At 43.9% G+C, this 21,271-nt stretch overlaps 1 protein-coding gene across 3 annotated transcripts in view; it reads right to left on the minus strand.

Annotated features, from left to right (window-relative positions):
- The window catches only part of CHID1 (chitinase domain containing 1), a 1,285,476-nt gene that overhangs the window by 551,705 nt on the left and 712,500 nt on the right, over nucleotides 1–21,271 (minus strand). For all 3 annotated transcript variants that reach the window (XM_069223131.1, XM_069223132.1, XM_069223133.1), the window contains one exon: nucleotides 17,282–17,437. In XM_069223131.1, coding sequence (XP_069079232.1) covers nucleotides 17,282–17,437 — 156 coding nt within the window. The remainder of the gene's footprint in view (nucleotides 1–17,281; nucleotides 17,438–21,271) is intronic.

A 21,271-nucleotide genomic window follows, 5' to 3' on the forward strand; every position in this document is an offset into this window, starting at 1 on the left:
ACACTGTACTAAAGAAGCTCAAGAAACACAGGTTTCTCCATATTAGAAATGTGCAATAGATTCTGCAGTCTTGCTGCGCAATCATGCAAAAAAAGCAAATTCTACTTTTTAGATACAAGTGGGGAAAGCGTTTTGTTCACTCCAATACCCAACGCCTGCACTTTGTGGCAATATTTGTGTACATACTGCTTATTTATCAAAGAGGCATGGCAACTTTAAACTGCAACAATTGTCTTTTCTAATCAACCAACCACATAGTGGCTAAAACCAAGTATGATTAGGTTTTTGCCACAGTAATGACAAATTGTTTCAAGTCTCATCCGTTTTAACTGGGTTGGGGGACTTAGATGCATGAGATCTCTACAAGCTGGATATCACGTGCAATTGGGAACTTATGAAAGGGGCTCTAAAAAACCCTATCTCAAATCTGATATCTTGGCAAAGTTACATATTATCTGTTCATCTCACCAACTGTATTACTTTATCAATTGTTATGTTAAACGTTTTTGTGTAAATGTACAGTTCTATTGTGGCCCTTTGACTACGCAAGAGCTATAAAATGTTTACCGAAAGGCATATATTATCCAACCCTTGAGCAAGACTGCTGTTTCTTGGCACAGACACAAGACAGTGAGCAAAGTTTATGCAGAAGAAACTGTTCCCAAACAAGGAGCCCTTCTGGGCAAATCCATGACTCCCTTACTTGGAATCAGCAGGCCAACATCAGACACTTCTGGAAGGATCAGTGATCTTGAGGACCCCGTTTCTGATCCAAGGCATGATCTACAGATCACTGACCTATTTTTCAAAAGACACAAAGGCCTGAACGACTAGGACTGGAAACCTAATATGATTCAGCAAAAAGAGATAAAAAAGACAGGAATTTTTTTTTGTTTTACCAGAAAATGAAACTACTAATTTATTCAGAAAAGCCAAGAGCCGGAATAATTTGGGAATGCCCAAATGATCAATTCAGTGAATAACACTGACTGATGAAACATTGTATGATGACAGGCTCAATACTGAAGAAAGATGGAAGCAAAAACATTTGTAGAAAAGTAAATCCAAAGAATGCACTTGCTGAATAATTAATTTCAGTGCAGGCTTTAAGTCTTGTGGAAGGTTCTTCAAAATAGGAGAGAGGAGCCAGTTAGGTAGAGGAGGGTATTATATGTATATTAATTTTGGAGTGTAGTGCTCGAGTCTAGCGCTCCAATATGGAACCTTGACCTGCCAGGGATCGGAAAAGGAATGTAGATTTTCGAAAGTGGTAGCCGGCTGCGGAGGACGTGGAGAGAGGCAGTGCGATGCGGTGGCTGAGATGTTTTTGAAGTCTGTACATTTATAATATAAATAAAAAGGAACTTACTCCAAAAGAACCAGTCTCGATTTAACAGTATCTCCTTTATTTACATGGTAGACTCCTAGGTACAGTGACAAGACCCTGGCTCTAGCCAGGGCTTCACCCCCAACACCAGCTGCAACTATTTTCTTCTTATTAATATAGTTTTGCACAGCGCTGCATCACCGGAGCAATGGTGATGGGCAAGGAGGTGTTCCACAGTTTAGAGGCTGTCACTGAAGATCCTTAGCTGCTTATGGTCACTCAGCAAAATTTTGGTATAGTCGGTAACAAAAAGTTTGTTGATCTTAGATTTCAGGTTGGCAAGAGGCATATGAATTGTGTGCTAACTGAGTTATTCTGAGAGGAGTGTAACACATTTATAAGGCAGAGAGATTTGAAACTGAATTCTCTGCCTAGGGCAGCCAGGAGAGAGCAGCCATTGCTGGAGATACAGACTCATATTTGTGTAGGTTGCAGACCAACCTGGCAGCAGCGCTCTGGGCTAACAATGTTTTTTAACCTCCTTGGTTAGTAAATCAAAATCTAAGGAGTTACAGGTTACAGCAGTCCAGAAGTGAGCTCATAAACGCATTAACACGCTGCATTTTTTGAGAGGGAGACGTGATAAAAGGATTTTGCGAAGTAGTTTCAGTAGAAACCACCATGTCCTTACCACTTATTTGATTTGTTCTGACAAGTCGAGCCACTTATCAAATTTAACTGAGGTTTTTAACACATTCTGCTGGAGTTGGCAGTAGCCATAGACACAGTGAGCAAAAATGTAACGCATTCAGAGGAGAGGTCTTGAATGATAGCACAATGTAGATTTTCATCAACATTGGTGACCAGAAAATCTGGATTTAATTAAAGACACAGCGACTAATATTATGCAATATTCCCTTATTGCTGCCACTCAGCAGCCTTTATTAAGTCACCAGAACACTGAATTTTAACATTCCAAATGGTTAAAAATCTTCATGACCCCCAGTACACTTCCTTCTTTTATTGAAGCTGCAAGCTAGTCCAAGAAGATGAACTTGTTGCAAACAAACACCAAACAAAACAGTAAATGTCTCCAATTTATGCCTTGTCCCTTCTGATCAAATTTGACTTGTCACAAAAAGAGAAGAAATTAGGGTGGGAGACACAAAAGGAAGGGATAATATTAGCCTCTGTGCCTTTAATAAAATCCAGATTTTCTGTTCATCAACGTTGATGAAGATCTACCTTTTATGTCAAGACTGGAGGCTAAGATTATGCAAGTTCAAAGCTTTGCAATCAATAACTTTGCTGCATTATTTATTGGTTTAAAATAAAAGCGTCTAAACGTGGAAACAGATGACCAGCCAGCACAATGTAAAATATCCTGTAAGCTCGTAACCTGCAAACAAGCTTTTGAAGTTGCAGCTGTTCTCAATGACTGGGCACAAAAGACATCCACATTCATTCCAGCTCTGACCATCAGTTTTTTCACCCATCTAGCTAAAGTAGATGCATACTCACCCTTATGTGGTTGCCTGAATGAAATGAGAAGCTGATTCACACCAGACTCAGGCATTTGGTTCTGCATTTGTACTCCTTCACACTATTAACCACGCACAAATCCTTTCTCTCTTCAAAATATGGATAGAAGATTGAAGATGAGGCTTTCTTAGTCCTCTGCCTTAAATAAAAACATATTCCTTCTGGTGTAAAACATCTATTAGTTATTTCTAGGGCTCGCACATCAGACACCCTTCTAAAAGATATTCAACACAATTACATTGTTAGTTTGAAAGACTTTTAAAGTTAAGTTTTCATTACTTTTCCAGTTCTCGATGAAACTCAAGGCCTTGGAAACATCCCAAAGGGAAGTGCATCCAGGTCCTGGTGGTTTTGCGATTCTAATACTTCTCAACAATCTTCTGACCATAATATCTATTGATAAAGGAGTGTCCCGCTGCAATAGCCGACCTATACACATTTACTGTTCTGTAAGCTTAAACTTTCTGATATAACTCTGAAAGGGAATTAAGCACTTTAACTACATCCACTGAAATGGGATCCAATTCCCTCTCCAGACACCAGCCAGCCCACTTATTCCATGCCAACCTATACGCCTTTGTAGTTCCTGGTGCCCAGGATTCCTCGATAAGTCTAGAAGTCTCTGAGGAAACACCTGGTGTTCTCCACACTCTCCTGAAAGAGTCCACGCCACCAGATGTAGCTGATCCTTGTAGGCCTTGTAAGATTTCTGGGAAGTGAGGGAGCAATAGAGGGTATTCTAAACTCATCTCCAACATGATTGGGTACCAAGCCTGAGACTTCCACAATGGGGTCACCACCACCACTCTTTCTTTCCATCCGTGTATCATGGCTGCTACCCTGCTTATCATAGCAAAAGGAAGGAAAACATACGGGCAAGGACCCCTCCAATCTTAAAGGAACGCATCTACCCCTTCTGCCTCTGGATCTGGTCTTTAACTGAAGAATCTCTTCAGTTGACAGTTTATCCTGTTCACAAAGAAGTCTATCAGAAACGGACCCCTCAACCTCACTATCTCTGAAAATACTTCGGTCTAGCATCCAATCGTTTGAATCAACGAAGTTCCTTTATGACCAGTCTGCTTCTGCATTTTTGAGACATGGAATGTCTTCCCCCTGAACCATCAGACCCTGCTGAAGACAATACTCCCAGAATATTTTCGCTAGATTTGCTAGATTTTTTGACCGAGTGCCTCCTGACTTGTTGCCATATCTCACAGCAGACACATTGTCCATCCGCAATAAGACTGAACACTTGACAGTTTTGTCTGCAAAACATTTCACAGTGAAGGACTAAAATTTCTAAACAATTTATGTGCAGCCTTTTTTCCTGCTCTGACCAACGATGCCCTGTACAGTCCAATCCACACCTCACACCCCATCCTTCCAAACTTGCATCCAATTTCACAATCAGATCTGGATTTGCTCCAAAAATAGCGTGCCCATTCCATGCCTCGATGTTTCTCAGCCACTGTGTCAATTCATCCCCTTTGCTTCTAAAGTTAGACATATTGATTGCGAATATTGTAAACCATCCCTTTAGTATCTCGCTTTCAGTCTCTGTAAAGCCCTGAATGTAAAGGACCTGGAAAGATTACTTGAATTGTAGACGGCAAGAGGGCGATAACACAAGCCAACATTCGTAAAGAAACCATATTCGTTTTCAGAATTCTCTTTAATTCTCTCTTTATTCTCTTCAATTTCTCCTTTGGTAATTTTAAAATACCATCTATCGTATCTACTAGAGAACCCAAGAATTCAGTTTGTTGTTTCGGTATTAAGTCTGATTTATTTTTGTTTACCACAAAATCCAACCCGTCTAATAGAAGTACTGCCTTTTTCATATGTGCAATCACCAAATCCCTGTCCTGATCCATGATCAATATATCATCCATGTCTATAATTAGATGAAGACCCCCTCTCTCTCAGATAAGCAGCTACCAAACGCAGTACATTTGTAAAGCACCACTGAGCAGATGATAGATTGAAAGGAAGACACCTTCCACACCTGTTCTTTCCAAACAAACTTCAGAAATCTTTGATTACCTTCCCAAATTTGAATCGTCAAGTAGGCATCCTTTAGATCCAAGCGCGTCATCCAGTCCACTTTCACTAAAATATTTTTCAACAAAGGGATGCCCTCCATCTTGAAGTGATGGTAGACCACCCAATCGTTTAAGTCCTTTAAGTTTATGACAGGTCTCATACCCTTGGTCTTTCTTTTCTACCAGAAAGATGTCCCTTATAAAACCTGAGATTCGGTCTCTCTCTCTAGGACCACAACTCTTTTTGAGATCAGTACTTGAACTTCCTGGTCTATTAGGTTAGATTCGAACTCAAACTCAAACCCCTTGGGGTTTTGGTTTGGACTGGATCTTCGACAAATTCTATCTGAAAGATTCACACCCTCTCTAGAACCCATGGATTCTTTGTTGCTTCCACCTAATTGTGGCAAAAAAGGGCAAGTCTGCTGCGCAATTTTACAGGGATAAAAAAAAGGGTCTACACTTACCTGATGCACCTCTGGACCTTTACTCTCCACGAGCACCTCTTCTGCAAGTTCTCTTTTTTCTGAGGGTAAAAATGCCCCGCTTGGTAGGAAGTTTGGCCTTAGTACCATTGAAAGCCTCTTGTAAAGGAGCCACTAGTAGAGCCCTGGCACAGCTGGGGAACTGACTCTGCATTGTCCCAGCCGAACCAAAAACACGGTCCTAAGGTACAAGTTACTACCTTCGGTAAAGATATATCTGGTAGAGACATATTCTAGTTGCAGATTCCTTACCTTTGAATTTCCCCAGGCGTCAGACTGGATCTGGAGATTTTTTCTTCAAAAATGCCGTTAGGTGGCGTCGGTCGACTCCGTGAGCATTGCTGGTGTCATGGTCGCCGTGATGACGTTGCGGTCGTATATTGGTGCCACCCCGGCGTGCTGACATCAGTTTCTTTTCACGACTTTCCACGCCAGTAGTGCAGAGTCATGAAGAACACTGAGAATGATGCGCCAAAACTAGGGCCCTTAGAGGGAAGTACCTGTCCCTAGATATCAGTTCGCAGTGCAGGGAGGATGGGCGGGTCGGTAAGGAATCTGCAACTAGAATAGGTCTCTACCAGATACATTGTTACTAAAGATAAGTAACTTCTACATATGACAGACTTCTAGTTGCAGGTTCCTTACCTTTGAATAGATACCTGAGCAATACCATCCCCGGAGGTGGGCTGCAAAGTAAGATCACACCAAAAAATCCTGCAGGACCAAAAAGACAAAATAGCTGTCCCTGCGGACCTGACTGTCCAGGCAGTAGTGTTTGGGGAATGTATGTAGGGATGCCCACGTTGCGGCCTGACAGATATCCAGGACTGGAACTCCGCGTGCCAACGCTGTGATTGCAACAGTTGCTCTGGTAGAATGAGCGCACAAACCATCAGGGGGTTGCTTTTTCGCCAAAGAGTAGAACATCTTGATGCAGAGGACTACCCATTGTGAGATGGTCCTCTTCTGCACCACCTTCCCTTTCTTCGCACCCACATATCCCACAAAGAGTTGATCATCCACACGGAAATCTTTGGTACGATCTAGATAGAACACCAGCGCTCTTTTTGGATCCAGACGGTGGAGTCTCTCCTCTTCATGTGAGGGATGTGGAGGTGCGTAAAAAGTAGACAAGGTGATAGAATGGCCTACGTGAAAAGGCGTTACCACTTTGGGAAGAAAGAAAGCCCTGGTACGAAGCACCACTTTGTCAGGATGCACTGCTAGGAATGGTGGCTTCGAAGAAAGAGCCTGAAGCTCACTTACTCTGCAAGAAGAAGTGATGGCAAGCAAGAAAGCTGTTGTAAGTGTTAAGAGCCATAAAGGACATTTGTGGAGTGGCTCGAAAGGGCACACATGAGGTATGTGAGGACTAAGTTTAAATCCCACTGGGGCATGATGAATGGAACGGGAGGGAACATATGAGTGATGCCTTTAAGAAACCTCCCAGCAATGGGAGATTTGAAAAGAGAAGGTTGGTCTAGTAGCCTTTAGAAGGCAGAGATGGCAGACAAATATCCCTTGAGGATGCCCAGAGTAGAGCCCTGCTGGGCAAGAGAGAGAATAAAGAGGAGAACGTCTGACAGAGGTGCACAGAGGTGATCAACAGATTTGTTGATACACCCTGCCACAAACTTCTTCCAACGACAGGTGTATACTGTTTTGGTGGAGGGACGCCTGGCTGCCAACATGGTATTACAGACTTTGGGTGGAAGGTCAAAAGCCATCAACTGTCACCGCTCAATCTCCTGCGGAGACGAACAGATCTAAACAAGGTTCTCCTCACTGCTGAAAGAGACCTTGCGCCACCTCCTGATGGAGACGCCATTCGTGATCGACTATTCATCGACGGCTGAGTTTGTCTACTCTGGTGTTCAAAAGAGCCCACCAGATGTTGAACCACCAGGGAAATGCCTCTTGACAGAGGGTCCACGACCCCACTCCACCCTGTTTGTTGCAATACCACATGGCGGTGATGTTGTCAGTGAACACCTGCACCACTTTCCCTTTGAAAGAGGGAAGGAATACTTTCAATGCAAGTCAGATCACTCAGAGCTCCATAAGGCTGATGTGGAGCCCGGACTCTGCCGGACACCAGAGGCCTCTGATCTCCGCCTCTCCCATGTGGCCGCCCCATCCCAGTAGTGAGGCCTCTGAGCTCCACCTCTATCATGTGGCCGCCCCATCCCAGGAGTGATGCATCTGTCACTACTGTGAGATCTGGTTGGGGAAGGGAGAGGGATCTGCCCTTGAACCAATCTGGATTAGACAAACACCAATGCAGGTCTTTCACAGTTCCCTCCGAGATCTGAACCATGTTGGAGAGATTCCCCTGATGCTGCGCTTACTGGAACTTCAGGTCGCACTGCAGAGCCTGCATATGCCATCTGGCATATTGGACTAGCAGGATGCAGGAGGCCATGAGGCTCAGAGTCATTCTCACCGAAATCCAGGATAGAGGCTGAAACATCGGTATCATAGCCCAAATATCCTGTACTCGCTTTTCGGGAGGATAAGCCCGAAACCGCACTGTGTCCAGAACAGCTCCGATGAAAAGGAGCGTCAGAGGGAGTCAGGTGTGACTTTGGCATGGTGATGGTGAACCTCAGCGAATGCAGGAGGTTCGTCGTAGTCTGGAGGTGGGAGCTGACTTTCTGGGACGTAGCCGCCTTTAACAGCCAGTCGTCGATTTAGGGAAGACTGGGACCCCTAACCTGCGCAGATAAACTGCAACCTCTACCATCACTTTCATGAACACCCGAGGGGCACTGGTAAGGCCTGGCCTGGTAGAACAGGAATATGGAAATAGGCGTCCTGCAAGTCCAACGCAACCATCCTGTCTCGAGGGCAGAAAGGACCTGAGCCAGGGTTAACATCTTTAACTTCTCCTTCTCGAGGAAGAGATTGAGGGGCTAGAGGCCTGGGCGAAGACCCCTGTCCTTTTTGGGCACCAGAAAGTAGCGGGAATAGCAACCATTACCTACTTCTGGCTCATGGACCCTCTCTATGGCTCCCTTGGCCAGGAGAGCCTTGACTTCCTCACAGAGAAGTGCCAAATAATCCTCTGACAGGTGATCGAATGATGGTGGCATGGCTGAAGGAGAAGTCTTGAAGGAGAGGAAGTAGCCCCTTCGGACGATCTGTAGAATCCATATGTCAGTGGTGATGGATTCCCAGTGGGGCAGATGATGGCGAATTTTGCAGCCAACTGGTTCCGGATGTCCCAACGGACTAGGAAAGTTTTAAGGCAGAGGAGGGGGTGAGGGTGGACTGGGCGGCCCGCTGACTCCCTGATTCATGAGGTCAGTGGATCCCGCATCCGTGTCCGCTCAGGGGCTGTGAAGCATGAGCGGGTCGATGGCTTGGTAGAAATGGACGCGATAGGGTGCTCCTTCCGTAGCCACGAAAGGAGCGAGAGGCGGACTGAGGGGGGCGAGGAGCAGCTGCGAGGCCAAGGGATCGAGCCGTAGCCCCAGAATCCTTAAAGCACTCGAGTGCTGAGTCTGCCTTGTCTCCGAAGAGACGAGTGCCATAAATATGCATGTCCATCAAGGACTGCTGCACATCCCCCGAAAACCCAGACGTCCTCAACCAGAAGGGGTGTCTCAGTGCCACCGTCGATGCAACCGATCTACCTAGTGAGTCAGTCGTATCCAGTCCACAACGGATCATAAACTTGGCTGCATCTCTCCCATCTGTCAAGGCTAGGGAGAGAAAATTCCTGGCCTCTTACCGAACTTGGGGCAGCACTTGCGCGACCGTATCCCAGAGAGTATGGGAATAGCGGCCCAAAGCATTCAGTGTTCACGGTCCGCAGCGCTAGACTGACAGAAGAAACATCTTCTTCCCTAAGTTATTCAGTCTTTTTGATTCCCTGTCCGATGGGAGCTGTATGGAATGCGCCAGAGGATGAAGAAGCCTGGATGACAAGACTCTCAGGCGTAGGGTGTTGGGTGAGGAAATTTGGGTCATTCAGTGCAGACCGATTGCGGCGGGCAATCGTCCTATTCACAGGCGCCCTTGTGCTGGGTTTGGACCAGGTCCCCAGTAGGACGTCTGTAAGTGCTTCATTGAAGGGAAGAAGGCGTTCTGAGTTGGAGGCCCCAGGCTGAAACACTTCGATCAGGAGGTTAGGCCTGACCTCCACAAAAGAAAGCTTGGGGTTTAAAACCTCAGCTGCCCTTCTCACCACCACAGAATAAGATGCTCCCTCCTCCGTAGCCACGGTACGGGGAGAGAACATGCCTGTGTCAGGGGAGGTGTCCAACCCACTGGCATCACCCAAATCCTGCACCCAGTCTAGTTCAGGTTCAAGCTGGTCTTCTAAAGGGTCCAGCGACCCCTCTATACTATCCCCATATCCATACCCATAGTAATAGGGTTCAGGATCAACCCTGGGCACAGCAGAGCTCATGGAAAATGGTATCAGTGTCAAGCGACGTTATTCCGGCTCTGGTTCGTCAGGAATGAGTATAGGATCAAGGTCGATTGTGGGCCCAATCGGCGCCGGAAGCGTCGACGTATGACCCGATGCCAGGGAAGGTCGCATTGGCACGACCGGTGTCGGGACAGATCTGGAAGCGGATCCTGAAGTGCCCCCCTGAGTTGGACCGAAGTCACTGACTTTGACCCCGAAGGGGCCCTCACCAACTCCCCTGGGCCCGAAAGCGCAGAGGATCGGTCAGGCTGCCAAATATGAGGAGCATGGCCTCATAGAACTCCTTTAGTTGGGCAGGGGTAGCCACAGCTCCGGGAAATTCGGGGAGGCGCAGAGCTGACCCAGACTGAGGCTCCAAAGACGGAGGCCTAGAGCGTTGATGCTCTTCCTGTGTCGCGTTGTGCGAGCGATGGGGCGAAGTCGAAGAACGTTTCGACTTCTCCTTACCTGAATGTCCAGATGACTTGGACGAAGAAAAATGGTGTTGACTCCGTGACCAGTCTCCTGACCTTCTTCTCAAACAGGACCGGGAATTATGCCAAGTCGAATGTCGGCCCGCCATGAGCTTTAGGGACTGCTCCCACAAAGCTTTCGGGTTCATGGCCCGACACTCGTAGCACGACTTTGGATCGTGGTCATGCTCCAAACACCAGAGGCACACGAGGTGTAGATCAGTCTCCAACATAACGCGGTGACAGGAGTCGCAGGGCTTGAATCCGGTCTTACGGGACATCCCTCGATGCATCAGAACTTGTCAAAAAACGAATTGGACAAAATGTCGCAGTTCGTCAAAAAATGACTGGGGTAGCTCTTCTCCAGATCTGCGAGTAGACTGGCGCGGAAAGAAAAGAACTGACGTCAGCATGCTGGGGTGGTGCCTATATACGACCGCAACATCATCACAGCGACCACGACGCCAACGACGCCCGCAGAGTTGACCGACGTCACCTAACGGCGCTCAGTGGAACTGCTCGAAGAAAAAATCTCTGGAGCCAGTCCGGGACTGAAGGAGCAATGTTCTAGTCGCTTTGTGTTTTTTTATTTTTTTTGTGAAAGGCAATTAACGCAAGTGCACTAAAACGAAATACCACACATGAGTCAAAAGTCTTTCGCAGTGGATGAAAACATGTTTGACCGTTGAGTAGAGTGGTGAGTTTATGCTGAGAAATGTTATGGCAGTGCATGGCCTGGCAAGCGTTGGCACATGTCACCATCAGAGTATGGTGAACGGGGAGGCATGCGTGGTCTTAAGAGACCTCACGGTCCGACCCGGTTAAATCATAACATGCGCATAGATAAAATTAAAGAGAGAGAGAGAGGACGCGTGAGGAGTGTAAGGAAGCACAGCTCAGACCTACAGAGAATGCGGACAACCATTAAGTTACACACCTTCCTTTCTTACAACCAACAAAATAAAGAACCATCATTTATTGCACCTACAGTACACGGACAATCTTTCACAGTCACTCAATCTCCAAAATGTATAGGTTACACATTCACCCCACGACAACCTGTTAAACTCTTTGACACCACACAAAAACAACAAACAACCATCAGAGTACAACTGCAGTAGTTTGAGGGAACCCTTACAACCCTCCAAGTCATGAGGAAACCTATACCTCATGTCAAACAAAAAAAAAACAAGACAGCTAGGTTGCAGCTAAAGATTGCACAAAGCTCCAAGACCTGTAAGTCTTCTGAACTCCTGGAACATGAGGCCCTACCACCATAAGCCTGCACACTCACAATGACGCCATACAAAATGTATACAAGCAGGACATGTACTCACAATGCCTAGTCAGACCACGGCCATGGCACAGAAACCTCAGGCCTCCTTCAACAAAGAGTTTCCCAGTAATTCACAAGTCTACACATCCAAAGCACAAACAGAACAACTGAAAGGTTAACCTTACATCACCTCAAGTGAAACATCCCTTGACCAGACCCTACCACAAAACCTGCCATCACAACAACTCTCATACAACATGTTCCATGACATCCACATCACATTACTCATTTACACAGGCATCACACATTCATACACATTCTTCATATAACACATCACATATCTGCACCTCTACAAAATCCTTATGTGAACACAACACAAATCACCTTCTTTACATAACCACTATATATGCAAACACAAATCTGCACCTGTATGTAGTTTCCATATTTACACAACACAGATCTAGGCCTCCATACATACATAATATGGAAGCCAAATTGTATGCATTCTCCATTCGTACATCACAACCAAAGCAACCTCCATAAGTATATCAAATCACAAATCTGAATCAGTATGCAATGCCCATGCGTACACATAACAGAAGTGATGCGATTTCAATATGTCAACACAAAAAAATGCAGACCCAACATTAGTGAGTTACTGTCGTGCCTAAATTATAAAACCAGTAGAGAAAATTCTCACAGCAGCTAAGCCCTCTGTGATATAAATAAACTTCAAACTAATATGCACAAACTTTAATCACTCACCATAAATATTCTGCAGCTTACATTATAGTACAGCAGTAACTTCACCATCCTGCAGTGCACATCTAATTTATACACAGCAAAATCATTCAACTCACATATGCAATACAACCCAAGTAAATCTCAAATTGCAGAACTCATTAGGTCCTAAAATATCTTAACTGCTGCTAAATATGTACTATGTCATAACAAAAAATGTGGTTTTGGTACATATGTTTTTTATCAGAATGCTCTGAAACAACAGTTTCTTGCATAGTACAATTCATCCATGTTCCCCAATGCACTAAAACAGTATCTTCAGGATTCACCATGTAAAATGTGCCCTCCTAACCGATGGATCAATTTCTTTATATAGCACCCCTGCCTCTGGTTGTACTCTTAATTGGTCTGCTGGAACTGTTCTCTAATTCCCCTATTGTGTAAATAGTCACCATCCCGCCTCAGAATTTCACCCAGTCATTCTTATCTTTTTAGTAAGCAAACGGTACACATGAATGCTCACTGGAGTCCTTCTTCCCTTTTCAAGGTTGGCAACTTTTCCTTCTTTTAGGACCTGGGAGATCTCCACCTAGAAACACCTGAGTCCTGTGGATGAGACACAGCCTATTATGCTTCACTGTCAGCACTACCAAGTGTCAGTACACTATTTCAGCTTGTGCAGATTCTGCTGGGTGATAAAACACATCACAGACCTGGGTAGTGACCACTCCTGTCCTCCTGCACAACGCCAAGTGCGTTACCTCACGTTCTACGCATCTGTTGGTCATCACAGGGCACAACATGCCATTTAAAGCTAGCCAAAACAAGCAGCTTCTGTTCAAACTGCACAGTGCCCTAACCTTTTCGAAAGTTCAAATGACCAGTCACTATTGATCAAACTCAAAATTGTGCCCGAAATTGTAAGCTGCCAGAAAACCGACATTCACCATTGCTGAGAACCGACATTCGATGGGAGAACTTGCAAAAACCTCCTACATCTTTAAGAGACTCCAGTACCATCAATTTCGTTTAGCCAAGCTCAGCTGGGGTAGTCTTGAAATGCACCAAAGCAAATCACAAAATCGGACTGCAGCTTTTCTACCTTCAGCACCTTTTTCCTATGCTGGATACTTCCTGTCCTTCAGAAACTGCAGACCCCAGACACTGGTCTACATTTACCAACTTCTTCTGTTGAATCGTTGTCCTCTTTACTATTAATGAGTAGGAGCAACTGTTCTGTACAGCAAGTGTATGACCTTGCCTGCTCCTCACTGGGCCCCTCAGGTTAGACTACTGAACTTTTACCTCTTTCCTCACAACCTTCTGCCTTCAGTCATCTGTCCTACAATCCAGAATACATTCATACCCCTTGTGTACAACAGACAATGTCCATTACCAAATATCCAACAGATGCCACAAGAAAATCCTAATATCTGTCCAAAGGTCCAGCAGTGCACTGTCCTGACCAAGTTTCTCATCACAGCTGATTAGGACACAGCGTCAATTTCAGTTCACAGTCCTCCAGGTTGGCAGTTCTGCCAGTGCCCAGTGGTAGTTCCCTCCTCTGCCAACCCTCCTCAATGGGCTCTTTCTGCCCAGCAACGAGTGCATATTCCAACTTGCCAAGGATGTGAAGCTGGATGTCCCCAGATTACTACTTTCTGGCATCTGGGCTCTATTTCTTCATCTTCAGGCAATCTATCCCCTCCCCCACCCAATTCCATCTGCATCATGCCTACAGAGTGCTCCTGAATCTTCACGTAGATATTTTCAAAATCTCACCAGTTACGTTTTGAGCAAGGTTCTTCATATATGAGTGAGGAGCCAGTCAGGTCTAAAAGGGTATTGTCTTTGTTTAGATGTTGGGCCACGAGTTACAGTGTCAGGTACACAGCTCTAGTCGGGGCTTCACCCTCCCACCAACTGTAACTGCATCCCAGCTTCCACTCCACACACCGGCACCCACACATTTTAGTGCGCCACTCACACTCAGCATTCCAGATAAGGTACAGACATACAGGGCAGTCTGACGAAAAAGTTTCCTGGAAGAGCTGTTTAGAAGACTGCAACAAAGTTGCAGATAAATAGACATTAACTCAGGAATTGAGAACAAAATACATTTTGAAAACCAAACAAACGGAGAGACCTTCAACCAAGTGGCTGTTGAAAAGAGAACAGCGAGCCGGGAAAGATAATGCCAACCCACTGATGCAGGTGTGGAGTAACCTGCAAGCACAAACCTGTGCAAAACTCTAAAGGTCTCAGGACTAGAAAAAACAGAACCACAGTACAGTGGCTATTTCAGTAAAGCTGTGAAAGAGATAGCTGCATCATGAAACTGAAAAGTAAGTGTGTAACAGCAAAGATTGATCAGAGAAAGAAGCACAACAATGAAAGAAGCATTGAACTACATGGTAAATATCCCACGGTGAAGGAGACGACACCCAGCTACATGAAAGAGAGCTACGCTTCATTTTCACAGACAGAAAACTAAAGATGCGCAAAAGTGAAGGTCAGTGATTCAAGCCTGAGATGGTAAGAGAAACAGAGAATTGACAGATGTTACAGATAATAGAGGTTCTCTAGCTGGAGCTACCATAGCTACAGATGATGTCTCCATCCTGGGGCATAATAACTGGAATTCTGTCTGGATGCCACAAAAGTAATACTTCAGTAAGGGGGGCAGAGAAGGACAGATCTAACAGCACAGACTAATCAATAGGACAGAAAAGCAATGTCAAAACTTGCATGTTTTTTAATTTAAAAAACACAGCCGCATATTTGCTAAATTAAGACCTTACAGATGTTAATATACATTTACGTATATGCTCGAATTTATGTTTATGTTTAATGGAGAACATCTGCTTATCAAGAAGCAGCAGGAAGCTGTACAGTCGTATTTAGGGTACACTCAATCAGCAACCTCAGCTCCTTTGGCAGACTTTTAATCTCAAGTATGGCCACATTTTAATTGAAATTAGCTCTGGTATTAACATCGACATAACTGTGTCCACGTGATCAATGAACTGCTGTTGGTCTGCCCATTTTAAATGGATGTGCAGATCTCTCCTGCTACCAGCTACTTTCTTGTACATTTATTCCACCCAGGTTTATTTCATCAGCAAACACAGTAATCAGTAGATTATTCAAGAATATTTGAACATGACATTAAACCCTCTGGACAACACCACTTTACCACTCAGAATATTCAGATACTGTGCTTAGATCTACTGCTTATTTGAGAAAACCCTTCCAAATATCCTAATCAATGTATACCTCAGACCCCAATCAACATTTGAGAGGATGTCTTTGTGATTTCCAAATATACAAACTCCTTCATTTATCAGTTAGCACAAAACAATATTTTGAAGTAGATGCTTGCTCATGCGCATGGTTAACAGCAGACACACAATTAACGGCTCATCTGTTCTTCACATAATCCGGTTGCATCTCCTAATATCTAACGCAGACCATTCTCATGCTTCTGTTAAAGTATTGTCACTTTTAATAATAATAACTAGATGTGAGAAAGTATTAGTAATCACTGGATTCCAGTGGTACCTAAAACAGATTAGAATATGATATAATAAATATACAACATATTGTCCATCTAGCGTCTAGAAAACACAGACATGCATCACTAACAATCACCAAAAATAGACATTCCAGAATGGTATTCTGTTAGATGATGTGTGCTTGGCTTTTCAGACCCATTTTGTCCATCAATCACTGAATGGCGCCTTAAATGGCGCGCCAGAGGATTCCAGTCATTTTCCCCAAAGAATTTCATTATACTCAGTCTGCCATTTTCCCAAACTCCCGATCCCACTTCGCTCTATATCTATTATGGCATATATATCAGTAAAAATTAAAGGGTAGAAAGATGTTACACATTGACACCTTAAAACGGTAAGTGTCTGCAAAATAGCACAGTAGGATCATTAAGTGACAAAATGGTTGATCATTCAACACCCCTCTGTTTCCTGTCCACGTTTAGAAATAGCATCTTTTTAACATTTTGATATACAATTTAATTAATTTTATATACATAAATGAATTATCAAAAATAGGGCTATAAACAAACAATCCCGTCTTTGCACAATATAAACATCCATATTAATTTCATTGTACCTGAAAAGACATCCTAGTTTCCGAAAACCACTTAGTATGCAGAAACAATGCATAATACAGTCTTCCAACATGCCATTTAATTTAAATCATTACATAAAGTCGGAGGTAGGAGTTCTTTCCGTTCTCTTAGAATAACCTAAGAAAATGCCTAATTTATGTTATCTACTTTGGAACTTTGACCAATAGAGGCTGAACGATATTCAACATCACTAGATGAATTGGTGGATCTATTTCCAGGACAACGCAACGATATCAGGTAACTGACACATATAGTGAGAAAGTACATTCAGTGTTTCTCAAACTCACGATGGAAACACCTATCATTGACTCACGTGAGACCTCTCCATACCTTAGCAGCAGTAAGTAAAGTAAAACTAATTAACTATATAACATTTAATTGGTTGCAAACTAACTCATACCAAAATGTTGCGCATTAAAATGTAGAGACCCAGTCAAATTAGTTACTGATTATAATTGCTAGATGTCATTGCATTTTAACAAGTTGTTTCACCGAGTCAGTCTGGAGCTGGAACAAATTAGTGGATAAAACAGAATCATGTATTTTTGTGACATGAATAGTATGCAGAGAACCTTTGTACCAGAAGAAATCATCAGGATCTGCGACTCACTTATTATTCGAGGCATTATGACATCTTTCGTAGATGGAAGCATTGCTTCTGCAAGGCAGGCACAGGTAGTGACGTGCTTTGTAGATTATAAAGACACCCTGGACCAAACAAACACCGTGGTCATTCAGTGAGTGATAACACACTCTTGTTTCAAGTCTGTTGTTCAGGTTTGTATGACCACCCCTCCCATTCAAAGACGATGCCGTACACTGTACCTGTTTCCGAGGATCGGTTCTCCTACGGCTCCCAGCGCAGAGTAGTCCATTCCATAAAAATTTAATCCCAGCAGGATTTTACTTCTCCATTTGGAGTTCGGATCCAGCGTCTGAACGCATGCTTGAACCCAGGGTAGAGGGGAGTTCGGCCCAGGCCTACAGAGAGAGCAACAACTTCAACAAAACAAACTGGACAATGATCACCATCCAACATGTTATGCAGCATCATTTGAATAATATCTTATTACTGCAAAATACAACCTCTCTCCACACGCTAAATATATTTAAGTTTTTGCATCCACATATTGTAATTAAAAAAATGTGTTTTTGTTACAAATGTCAAGCATTTTGTTTGTACGGGAGAACCGGACTCTGCAAGGTGTAGTCAATGGTTTATCCCCCAATGATAGAACATTCACTAGATGCTGCTTTATAAATCCTTGCTGAGAAAATAGTATGTTGTTTATCTGTAACGACCGCCGCCCACTGTTGTACCAAGTTCAGTTTTCTACTCTTTTAAAAGGTCAACTTGAAGATACAGGGAGTGCAGAATTATTAGGCAAATGAGTATTTTGACCACATCATCCTCTTTATGCATGTTGTCTTACTCCAAGCTGTATAGGATCGAAAGCCTACTACCAATTAAGCATATTAGGTGATGTGCATCTCTGTAATGAGAAGGGGTGTGGTCTAATGACATCAACACCCTATATCAGGTGTGCATAATTATTAGGCAACTTCCTTTCCTTTGGCAAAATGGGTCAAAAGAAGGACTTGACAGGCTCAGAAAAGTCAAAAATAGTGAGATATCTTGCAGAGGGATGCAGCACTCTTAAAATTGCAAAGCTTCTGAAGCGTGATCATCGAACAATCAAGCGTTTCATTCAAAATAGTCAACAGGGTCGCAAGAAGCGTGTGGAAAAACCAAGGCGCAAAATAACTGCCCATGAACTGAGAAAAGTCAAGCGTGCAGCTGCCACGATGCCAATGCCACCAGTTTGGCCATATTTCAGAGCTGCAACATCACTGGAGTGCCCAAAAGCACAAGGTGTGCAATACTCAGAGACATGGCCAAGGTAAGAAAGGCTGAAAGACGACCACCACTGAACAAGACACACAAGCTGAAACGTCAAGACTGGGCCAAGAAATATCTCAAGACTGATTTTTCTAAGGTTTTATGGACTGATGAAATGAGAGTGAGTCTTGATTGGCCAGATGGATGGGCCCGTGGCTGGATTGGTAAAGGGCAGAGAGCTCCAGTCCGACTCAGACGCCAGCAAGGTGGAGGTGGAGTACTGGTTTGGGCTGGTATCATCAAAGATGAGCTTGTGGGGCCTTTTCGGGTTGAGGATGGAGTCAAGCTCAACTCCCAGTCCTACTGCCAGTTCCTGGAAGACACCTTCTTCAAGCAGTGGTACAGGAAGAAGTCTGCATCCTTCAAGAAAAACATGATTTTCATGCAGGACAATGCTCCATCACACGCGTCCAAGTACTCCACAGCGTGGCTGGCAAGAAAGGGTATAAAAGAAGGAAATCTAATGACATGGCCTCCTTGTTCACCTGATCTGAACCCCATTGAGAACCTGTGGTCCATCATCAAATGTGAGATTTACAAGGAGGGAAAACAGTACACCTCTCTGAACAGTGTCTGGGAGGCTGTGGTTGCTGCTGCACGCAATGTTGATGGTGAACAGATCAAAACACTGACAGAATCCATGGATGGCAGGCTTTTGAGTGTCCTTGCAAAGAAAGGTGGCTATATTGGTCACTGATTTGTTTTTGTTTTGTTTTTGAATGTCAGAAATGTATATTTGTGAATGTTGAGATGTTATATTGGTTTCACTGGTAATAATAAATAATTGAAATGGGTATATTTTTTTTTTTGTTAAGTTGCCTAATAATTATGCACAGTAATAGTCACCTGCACACACAGATATCCCCCTAACATAGCTAAAACTAAAAACAAACTAAAAACTACTTCCAAAAATATTCAGCTTTGATATTATTGAGTTTTTTGGGATAATTGAGAACATGGTTGTTGTTCAATAATAAAATTAATCCCCAAAAATACAACTTGCCTAATAATTCTGCACTCCCTGTAAACACCTTTGCTGAAAGTGACTGATCCACTTACAATTAGACAAATAATGAACATTATTTTTTGTTTAGTATATCTCTATTGCAGCTGCCAAGATGAGAGAGGAGGCTAGCTACCGAGCCCTCTGTGCTGCAGGATGTCTGCCAAAACAATGCCTTCAGATCTGTCCTCAATATCGACAAAGCAGTTTTCTGAAACATTTGTGCAGATGTAGTTAAACTGTATCTCAGCACAGAAAAGCTGTTTATAATTTTTTTTTTACAAGTTGGGGTAGTTTAATCTTAGTGCAACTACTGTTAGATGCAGCCTAACAGTACCAGAGAGAGTTGACATTGCACTCTGGCCAACATACCACTTCAGCTCTCTACAGAGTGCTCAGAGCTATGCATATCATCACGGGGCACCCTAGCATGCTGCAGTGATTCCTTTGATGGAAATGAATGTGTTGTCAAGTTGTGGCGAGAGAAACTGCCCCACTGGAGAGTCCCATGCTGCAGGTTTTATCTTGAAGGTGATGCCATTTCATTAATTTTCGGTTGGCTGACAATCAGTGGCCATAGCAAACACCTATGACGATCAGCCAGTGCACATGCGAGCAGGGAGAACCACTTCTGCCTTGCATCTCAGCAATGCATTGCTTTGCCTTGAGCTTCCTCTCATTATATCCAAGCAGAAAGCAGTGGAAATAAAAGCAGATCTGGCTGTATCCAGGTGCTGCTATGCACTTAGAGGCCTATCACAGCAGACCAGAGTGCTTGCATATCTTTTCTCCCCTTTCAGATTTAATCAAAAGGGCTGGCCCTGCAAAAGATGGTAGATTCACGGTACAGTGGTACGTAGAGCTGTTAGGGCCTTCCTCTGCTCTGGATCAATGGTTTTTTGGATGTGGGGGCATTGCACAGAGCCCAAAGTAGAAAGAATCATTCATATTTATTGGCTTAAAACTCTACACATCTTTCTAATTCAGATGTTCATCCATTAGTCGTCTCCACAAGGGAAAGGCGAAACCACTCTGCCTCCTTAACTAAAGAACTGAAAGGCAATCGGCAGCCTGGAGCAATGATACTGAGGGAGGGTATAAATGAAGAGTATGTCCAGCAGGTATGGAAAGGGCCAGTGGAGTGACTGAGCGAAAAGGGAAGTCTGGAAACCATGTAAAGTGTTGAATAGGTAGGGAATTTGCAGATAGGATGAACATAGGGCAGACAGAGAAGAACAATATTAATGAGAGAAGATGGCAACATTGGAAATCATGATAGTCTTGGGTGGACTCGAGTCCCTAGCCCGAGCTCAATCTCGCCCACTCCTCCTGATCACACTTTCTCCCTCATGGCTGTTAATACTTACAAAATCAAGCTTCTGTGTCAGAGGATCAATAAGGTTTGGCTTCAAAGTCCTTACTGCAAGCTTCTATCGTCTAAAACGTCTTCCTTATTGGACATTTCCTCCTTGTGATGCTTCAGGGGAGCATCATAACCTATGAAACTGCCAGTTTAGGAGTAAAGTAATTTCCCAGAATTTCTGCCTTGAGATCAGTAATCACAGTAATCCCTCTTCTACCGAATACCAAGACTGAGGGACCTCGCAAACTGGAGAACAGTGTTATTCTTGATCCTGCAAAGACCGTTACAATCAGAGCTCAGGAAAGCATATCTGTTTTATTCACTGCAAAATTCCAGAACACCTGTAGCAGCCTTTTTTCACGTGTCTGACACTCCAGGTCTCTTCTACTGTTTCTTGTAATAGGTATGAATGTAAAGTGTTGTGGAAGGTGTTTACACGACTACACATAGCACTAGACAAGAAGCCTCTAAAACTTAACATAATGCAGGAGAAGTGTCCTTCGGAACATTTTGGCAGAAGTGGCATCAAGGGAGCAATAAAACATTCCC

The sequence above is a fragment of the Pleurodeles waltl genome, chromosome 3_1, assembly GCF_031143425.1.
Source record: "Pleurodeles waltl isolate 20211129_DDA chromosome 3_1, aPleWal1.hap1.20221129, whole genome shotgun sequence".
NCBI lineage: Eukaryota > Metazoa > Chordata > Amphibia > Caudata > Salamandridae > Pleurodeles > Pleurodeles waltl.